We start from the raw sequence: 9188 nt of genomic DNA on the forward strand, positions 1-9188 counted from the left end.
GTTCTAAGACTAGAGACCAGCAGCTCTGTATAGATTCATGAGACTCCAGCACCAAGTTGGGAGTGCTGACACCCAGGCTCACGGCCTGAACTTCCAGAGTCTTGGCCTTTCACGAAAGCCACTGCAGAATGGCTGTGAGCACAGCCTACACGGCGTTCTAACAGTCCCTCACACAGACACACGCTCCACTGCTCCAGTTATCTGCGCTTCAGTCCCTCAGTGAGAACCCTGTCTGCAACACCATGAAAAGGAATGTATGTGCATCACAAACTCACTCGCTCACGGACTCGCCCTGTGCTATGTGTGCCACGCCAGCCTCTTCTCAGCATCTGCACGGTCAGCCCCCAACTAGACAGATCAGCATACAGGAGGTGAAGACTGAGCACAGTCGACCCCAGGAAACAAGCAGACCAATGACTTCCATGGAGAGTTAGTGATGGCACCACACATACAAGGTGCCACATGTAGAGAGGCAGGTGACCAAGCAGCCAAGGACCAGGGCTGCAGAGTCGCCAGAAACAGCCTGCAGCAAAGATGGCGCCTGAGTCCATAGCCAGAGTTCCAGCATCTGAGTCCCTGCTCCACCAGGCTGAGGGTGGAGCCTGCATGTGTGGCTCTTTCTCTAAGTGACAGGGCTTTGCACATGCACTGGACAGAGATGAGTAACTTTGAGAGCGCCCTCAGTTTACGTGCTGGAGAAGTAAATGCAGGCATGGAGAGATCAAGGCAAAGAAACGCTAAGAGTTAACGTGGGAATTCAGAGGAAGGGTTTGGTAGCTTGTGCCTTAGGAGATAGAGATGTGTGAGAGGCGCCAAAGCGTGAGTCAGGGTTTAAAGGTAAAACAAATGGAACTCATCGTGGATTAGAAATGAGATGATCTGAGGTTCTAACCTGAGCAACTGAAAGACGGAGGCCCGGAGAACCCAGACCAAAGGACAGTGAGAGGGGCTCTGTGGGCAGGAATGGCCGTGCCTGCATCTACAGTGCTCTCAGACATGACAAGGAATTCCCAGCAGGAAGTATCTGGACGCTAAGTTAGGACAAGGTGCAAACAGAAAGGCAGGGGTAGGCCTCGAGCACAGGAGTGGTTGAGTAAAATCACAACCCGAACAGCAGACCTAGATTTGATGGGAAAGAGCAACCCGCAATGCTCTCAGGAACCAATACAATTCGGCTCCCACTCCTGCAGAGGACAAAAGAGCCACACTGAGAGCTTACTGCTACCCAGACATACTCTCCCTTCAAACCCACAATGCAGCTCAGGAGCGTCAGCATACTAACCAGACATGGGAACAACTCTCAGCTCAGGAGTGTCAGCATACTAACCAGACATGGGAACAACTCTCAGCTCAGGAGCGTCAGCATACTAACCAGACATGGGAACAACTCTCAGCTCAGGAGCGTCAGCATACTAACCAGACATGGGAACAACTCTCAGCTCAGGAGCGTCAGCATACTAACCAGACATGGGAACAACTCTCAGCTCAGGAGCGTCAGCATACTAACCAGACATGGGAACAACTCATTATGTACTGAGACAAATGTCAAGTGAGCACTGTGTTGTGATGCAGAGCCAGACCTTCCATGCATCAACGTGCAGATGAGAAACCAAAAACATGGTAACCTTGAACACGGGAAAACAAAAACCTCAGAGACCACACAACGCAGACAGCTGTGAACCTACAGCCTCAGAGATACAGGCGCCCTGACACACGGACCTTCCACCCACAGCCTCGGAGATACAGGCGCCCTGACACACGGACCTTCCACCCACAGCCTCGGAGATACAGGCGCCCTGACACACGGACCTTCCACCCACAGCCTCACATGTGCAGCTCTTCTGACACAGGGGACCTTGCTCCTGCACCACTAAGTTTCAGTAGGAAACACAAGCAGCCCCTAGGATGCCTATGCATGAGGTAAGGTACTACATCCAGACTGTCCACAGGTCCTCAAGTCTGCAATATGGATGTTTAAAATAAGAAAATCCAGAATAACGCCAGCAGTCCTCTGCATCAGGGTACCTCAGAGCAGAGGCCAGTGGGCTAATGACAAGGTACACGTGGACACCTGCGGCACTGAAGGGGCGTGCAAAGGTCCACTCCCTGGATGTTACAAGTGATTAACAGATGAGTCACTCCCTAGGTGGTACTAGGAATAAACCACCATTTCCTCCATGGCAGGGGCCTTACTTAGGGTTTCCAGTGCTATGATAAAACATGATGGCCAAAAGCAACTAAGGAGGAAAGGTTTCCTTCATCATACGGCCTGTAGTTCACCATCCATAGCAGTCAGGCAGGACCTCAGGACAGGGACTAATGTTGACTCCATGAGGGAGCTCTGGACACTGATGTGCTCCTCGTGGCTTGCTCAGATTGCTTGTCTGTACCCTCTACCTACCACTGTGATGACCCAGCCCGTGTGCCGCTACAACCCTCTACCTACCACTGCATCCACCACAGACACACCCTCAGCACCTCTCCACTCGAGTGCTGCTAACTGTGCTTCGTCTGTTTACCTTGAAGTGTCTTCTCTCTGCATTCATCCACACTCCACATTATAACACAATCCTGGGATGCAGAACAGAGTCGAAGTGGATCTGTTTGATTTCCAAAAGCCACAGCAGTAATCAATTGATGGTGTCCTTGTAGGGTGAGAAGCTAAAAAACAAATAAGTTCATCACATGTATTGACTTTTAATTAAGTCATTCATATTCCTGAACACACGGCTGATTATTCTCTGAAGCAACCTTCACACCAACATGAAAAATACAGATAATGTAACAGAAAAATTAAACAACAAGGGAGTTCAGCAAACAAAAGAGGCAGTCCTTAAACACAAACATCTGCACACTGAGCATCTCCGAGGCCAGTGAGCATGCAGTAAGACTGACTTCTGGTCATAGTAAAGCTCTAACGTATTGTGCAATGGGGGCTGCCACACCCACCAGGGCTAGCCTGAAAGGATCACGTGCAAACAAGGTGTGTTCAACCACAGCTCTGACCATCAGCGAGACACAGCTTGGCACAGCCGCTTGAGAACTAAGGATGTGCATCTCCTGTAACTCAGCCATTTCCATATAGGTGCACCAGAAAATGGCAAATAAATAAATAAGTAAATAAATAAATAAAGCCTACTACTTTCTACCAACAGTCCAATGGATAAAATGTAGTCTATCCAGTGTGCTGTGAAGCTATGAAAAGGAAGAAGTACAGGACCTCCTAAATACATGTGAACGGAACAAACTGCTACAGAAGCACACATAAATTCCATTCACGTCAAGTTTAAACATGAGGTAAATGTGCCTCCGGCTCTAGCGGTAAAAACAGCATTGCATGTGGCAAGAAGAAAAGGCCTGGCCTGACCATGGCTTCCCAGATGTGCACACTTACATGGCACACTTTTCTCCTAAACATTTTATTCTTCATTGCAAAAAGACACCTCAGGCTGGAGTGTGAATGAAGGGGGCTTCGTTGAGTTAAGATAGGCCTTTGCTTGTTCATATTCTTGTTTTGTTTTTTGAGGCATGATTTCTCTGTGTAGCCTTAGCTGTCCTGAACTAGCTTTGTAGACCAGGCTAGCCTTGAACTAACAGTGATCCACCTGCCTCTGCCTCTTTGAATGCTGGGATTACAGGTGTGCGCCACCACACCCAGCTCTTGTAAAAACTTTTTAGAGAAAGTTAGCTCCAGAGCATTTGTACTTTAAAAAAAAAAAAAAAGAACCTGACATAAAGGTTTGCTCATCAACATCCTTCTGCCATAGCTCACAGTTACTCCATGAAAGCCAATGTTCTAGACTCTGGGATAAACAAGTAGGCAGGGCAAGGCTCTGAGACCCTGGACCCACAGCAACACCCTTGGTTTGTGACCTGCCTGGTGAGAAGGGCCCTTGGGGCTCCACACACAGAGACGGTTCCCATCTAAAGGGAAAGCACAGTGCTGCGTGGTGCAGGCAAGTGGAGCATGTGCTGCAGACTCCTTAGACTCAGCCACGTATCTTTCTGCTACGATGTCACTTGTGTGGCCATCCGAGGAGGGCATCTCTGTGAGGATGTCCTCTATCAGCCTGAAAACACAAAGTGTAAGTCAGATGAGGGCAGAGGCAGGTAACACACATCAAGGTCCAGTCCTCATTAGCACGAGGACACATACCACACTTACCCACTCCCCCTCTCCAGTGAACCTCGCCCCTTGGTCCCACTTCACAGCCCACCCTCCACCTTCTGGGTCTTTTTCAGAACTGAGAAGGTGAGCAGCCAGCTCCCAGTGACCTGGCCCAAGGAAGACCCCTGCCAGTGGGTCCAGTAACCCCTGCAGCCACATTCAAATACTCAGTGGATCTGGATGCTCAACCACCTCAGGCCTCTGAGACAGAAGTTAGCTTACTGTGCACAACATCAGCAGCAAGTCATGGCTGAGTCTCACCAAGTGCATGCTGACAAATGCTCAAGATATTTCATTTACCTCATTAAATAGTTTAGTGAGCATGACCTCAGACCCGAGTGGCAGGAAGCTGGAGAAACCCTTGCTGCCCCTCCTCCCCACATGCACTGTGGGCACAGGTTTTTCAGTCACGTGGTCTCCAGGGATCATGATGCCTGTGCTTTTCTAGGAACAGCTGACCACGCCCAGGCCATCCTTTCAAGTTTACCATCAGAAGGAAAAACACAAACCTCAATACTGAAAATTAACAACAGTTCCCCAAAGTTCCTGGGGTGTCCATTACAGATTATTCTAATTTACACTCTGATTCATGTTAAAATGTAATTTATTGCAGCCCAACACTATAGAAACTAATGTTACTATTTTGTATTGGGACATGCAATGCCTGTCAAACAGCTCTCTAGGCACTTGTCCGTGCTCAGGGATCAGCGCTGCTTTCCGCTTTGGTCACAGAAGCTTCCTTTTGCAGGTGCAGCAGTAACTGCAGAGACTAACAATACGTGATTGCTGACATCTCCACTACCCTGTCCAGGGCTCAGGAAACATCACTGAAGAAAGAGAGGGAAGATGGTGAGAGCCAGAGAAAAGGGTGGGAAGTTGTAGAACACAGTCTTCTGGCCAGGACATGGCCAGTGCCCCTTGAATTCACAGCATCTGTGGTTACTTACATAAAACTGCACCCTATCAATATTCTGTGATGGGAGGCATGGCAGGTCATGAGTCCCCACCTCTCCCTCAGGACTTATTGGTAGTTAGCGGTTGCTGGGAGGAAAGAGACATTTTCTTCAGTGGCTATATCACTGGTAAGGTGCCCATGTTCATGTAAATAGCCCTTTACCTATGCTCCTGTAAACACTCATTGTGCCAATAATAATAATGATTAATAATAATAATAATAATAATAATAATAATAATAATAATAATAGAAATAGGAGGACTAATTTGGAAAAGAAGTGGGATTAGTCAGGTAGATGATAAAAGCATATATACATGTGTGAAAATGTCATAATGAAAAGCATCACTATGTCTAATTAGCACATGTAAATAAAAAGGTGAGCAAGAGCTGAGCATCAGTAACCTGCAAAGTGACCAGCTGCCCCACATCCCTGCCATCCTCAGGATTCCTCCACTCTCACATGGCACACGCTCTGCCATCCTCAGGATTCCTCCACTCTCACATGGCACACGCTCTGCCATCCTCAGGATTCCTCCACTGTCACATGGCACACGCTCTGCCATCCTCAGGATTCCTCCACTGTCACATGGCACACGCTCTGCCATCCTCAGGATTCCTCCACTGTCACATGGCACATGCTCTGCCATCCTCAGGATTCCTCCACTCTCACATGGTTGGGCTCAACCACGTCAAGGTGCCCAAATCAAGCACAGAGTGTAGTCAAAAGCTGGCCTTTCAGCCAAAAGCAATTCAAGTGTGGTTACCTTTAGTTCAGTAGCTTTAGGGTATGAGCCTCCAGGAGAGCTACTACACAAAAAGGAAACAGACTGAATAAGAAACCAGCAAGGATAACAGTAAAGGTGGCTGCACCTGAAGCGAAGGGGACTTATACTGGCCAGACCCTACTGTTTCCTAGGGAACCATGAGGCCAAAACAAAACAAAAACCACACACACAAACAAACAAACAAACAAAAAACCATAAAGCAGTGCACCTCCCGTAAGGGACAGCCCACGCACTCATGCAGGCACATCCTTAGTAGCCCTTTCACTTGTGGCCATGGCAGAAAAATGGACAGGGTGGAAGGAAGGACCTCAGCCAGGCATGGCGCACACCTTTAATTCCAGCACGTGGGAGGTAGAAGCAGGTGGATCGCTGCGAGTTCCAGGCCAGCCTGGTCTACAAAGTGAGTCCAGGACAGCCAAGGCTACACAGGGAAACCCTGTCTCAAAAAACCGAGAGAGAGACAGAGAGACAGAGAGAGACAGACAGACACAGAGACAGAGACAGACAGAGAGAGACAGAGAGGAAGACAGAGAATGGAGGACCTCACAAGCCAACAGGGCAGACTCATGTGCTATCAGAGAAGATTCCCAACTGCAGCCAGCAGGCCCTCATGGTGGCATGAGCAGCCTCTGCAGTTCCCACTGCAATAACCTGACCACACTCAGCCACTGTAGGGGGCGCGAGTGGGGATGGGGGGCGGGGAAAGAACAGCAGGAATCTTCTTAGCTCATAGGTCTCTGGACCCCAGAAGCCTCACTCAGGCCCCATAATGAGAACTGTGTGAGGAGGGTAGATGTGTCCCACTATGCTAGCTGCCTTGAAACAAGTCCCTGAGAGGGACTGTGTTTTCCAGGTGGGATCTACAAAGAAACAGATGTTTACTACCAGAAGAGAAAAGGCTTATTTTTCACCAAACCACTGCTCTGTCCTTTTAGACCAGTGGTTCTCACCCTGTGGGTCATGACCCCTTTGGAGTTGAACAGCCCTTTTACAGCAGTTGCCTAAGACTAATGGAAAACACAAATGTTTAAGTTACCATTCATAACAGTAAAATCACAGTTATGAAGTAGCAACAAAAGACCTTTATGGTTGGGGGTCAGCACAGCAGGATGATTACATTAAAGGGTCACAGCACTAGGAAGGTTGAGGACACTGTTTTAGACACAAAGACATCATGACTCAGCTCCCTGGCGTCAGATACAGGCACATGCCTGTGTTCTAGGCAGGGCAGCAGTGAGAGGGATGAAGGCTGAGCAACACAGTTCGCTTTATAAGCTTGGCCCGCGAGAGCCTCGCCTACATGACTCTCCAACAATCGTTCGTTAAATGGAAAGTCTAGTGTGAGGGGGATGGGTGGGATGCCTACAAACGGGGCACCGCAGGAAGGCGGCTGAAGGCCTGCAAGCTGCCTGAGAGGAGGACCCAGCTGCCAAGAGCCACACAAGGTCCTATGCAGATGAAAGACATTATTACTATAGTAGGGCTGTTGGATACAGCACTGAACCCATCCTCACAAGGTGAACTAACTTTTAAATGACTAAATATGCACAGAATTAAACGTTTAACTGGTAGAGGTGCCACACCGACAGTCTCCCACCTGACCCGCATCTGACTGTGCTTTCTCAGTGATAACCTGGAGTAGCACATCCCACAGACACGCTACACACACGAACATCAGACAACGGAGGATAAAAAAGACTACATTTCTTTTTCTAGCGAGATTACAGTGCATGTGAGACTAGGGGAGAAATTCAACAAATGCAGTGGTGACTGAAAGACAGAGCCTCTTTGGTTCTAAAGCTAAGTCAGTGGGGGAGAAGCAGCCCACCGGGGGTGTATGCTCCACAGAAGCGGCACGCGTGATTGCTGTTACCCAAGGAGCCTCACCGTGAAGACTGCTTCACTCTACATGTTAAATGTTTCTCAGTAGCGACATCATCACTTCATTCTTGAGTTTGGGAAATACAATTAGGCAATTCAATAGCTGATGGGCTCCCATACCCTTGAATCTTTACTTACAGCAAAAGATAAAGCTCTCCACTTTAGCTTGGGAAGGAGCTGGGCACTAATCCAGGTACTGCAAAGACCTAGATGCTGAGGATAACACAAACAGTTAGCTACACCTAACAGAGGTCCTGGAACATAGCAAAGTGGCAGCCAGTTATGACTAAGGCCTCAGTTTGTTCCCAAACTATAAAAGAGCCTAAAGATCCTATCTTTACACTTAGAGGTTGTTTTTGCTTGGTTGGTTTGGCTTGATTTTTTTGAGACAGGGTTTGTTAGCTCAGCCATGGCTGTCCTGGACTCACATTGTAGACCAGGCTGGCCTCAACTCATTAGAGGTCCACCTGCCTCTGCCTCCAGAGTGCTGGGATTAAAGGCGTGGGCCACCTTGCCTAGCCTTAGAGGTTGGTTGGTTTTGTTTGTTTGTTTAATTTAAACAAAACAAAAACTGGTATCCTGCTTTTTTGGCATACTTTACAAACTACCATTTCTAAGCCGTTAATTTTGGGCTTTTGTGACACCAAACTGTATTATATAATGCTCTTGTTTGTGTCCCCCACAAATTTTCTATGTTGAGCTCTCTCCTCCAAAGTGATGATCTTAAGACTCAGAGGGACAATAGCAGGTGATTCTGTTGTGTTGTGAGGGAGGAGCCTTCTCAGTGAGATTGATGTTCTTGTAAAGAAGGACCGAGAGCTTCTTGCCTCTCCATCATTTATCATTTATAAATGATAAGCCATCATTTATAAATTAGGAAGTCTCCAGATAGGAAATATAGCCTTAAGAATTGTAGGGGTAGGGTTAAGATTGTTTCAGACTCTCCTAAATCCATGGTGTCCACTGGAATGGAGAAAAATGGGGAAAATAATTTCTTATTAATAGTTCTCATGATGAAATTTAAATTTTCCTGCTGTCCTAGTTTAAGACAAATCCAAAAGCTTCCCTCCCGCTGCTGCCCGCACTCAGGGGCATAGGCTGCAGGTTAGGGGCCAGGGCTCGGGGTCCTTGTCCGTGAGAAGGCTGGAGGCACCATCACGGACCGTGCCGCTCAGCGCTCCGTCGCACGCCTTCCCGGCTATCTCTTCACGGGAGCCGGTTGCCAGGTGTCGCCCGGTACGTGGGCGCTTACGCTAAATCGCGCTCTCAGGCTGCCTCACCTGCGGTCCCCGCCAGTTTCTCTGGACACGTCACCGACGCCGGCCGCGTCACTATGGTTACGAGAAAGCCTGCCCTTCACGCCGCGCCTCGCGAGAGCAGGGCGTTGCCTCACTTCCGG

At 48.5% G+C, this 9188-nt stretch overlaps 1 protein-coding gene across 4 annotated transcripts in view; it reads right to left on the reverse strand.

Annotated features, from left to right (window-relative positions):
* The window catches only part of WDR27 (WD repeat domain 27), a 95790-nt gene extending 86616 nt beyond the window's left edge, over positions 1–9174 (reverse strand). The window contains exons 1-5 of one of the 4 annotated variants that reach the window (XM_084775434.1): positions 9070–9173; positions 7928–8002; positions 5888–5930; positions 3878–4070; positions 2520–2661 (exon numbers count right to left, since the gene is read on the reverse strand). In XM_084775434.1, the coding sequence (XP_084631560.1) occupies positions 2520–2661; positions 3878–4045 (310 nt within the window). In that variant the 5' untranslated portion in view covers positions 4046–4070; positions 5888–5930; positions 7928–8002; positions 9070–9173. Of the gene's footprint in view, positions 1–2519; positions 2662–3877; positions 4071–5115; positions 5191–5887; positions 5931–7927; positions 8003–9069 lie in introns of those variants that run through there. The other 3 variants (XM_084775432.1, XM_084775433.1, XM_084775435.1) reach the window with 3 other exon arrangements.
* Between the last annotated feature and the right edge of the window lie 14 nt (positions 9175–9188).

This window comes from Acomys minous (genome assembly GCF_964271855.1).
Source record: "Acomys minous genome assembly, chromosome: 3".
NCBI lineage: Eukaryota > Metazoa > Chordata > Mammalia > Rodentia > Muridae > Acomys > Acomys minous.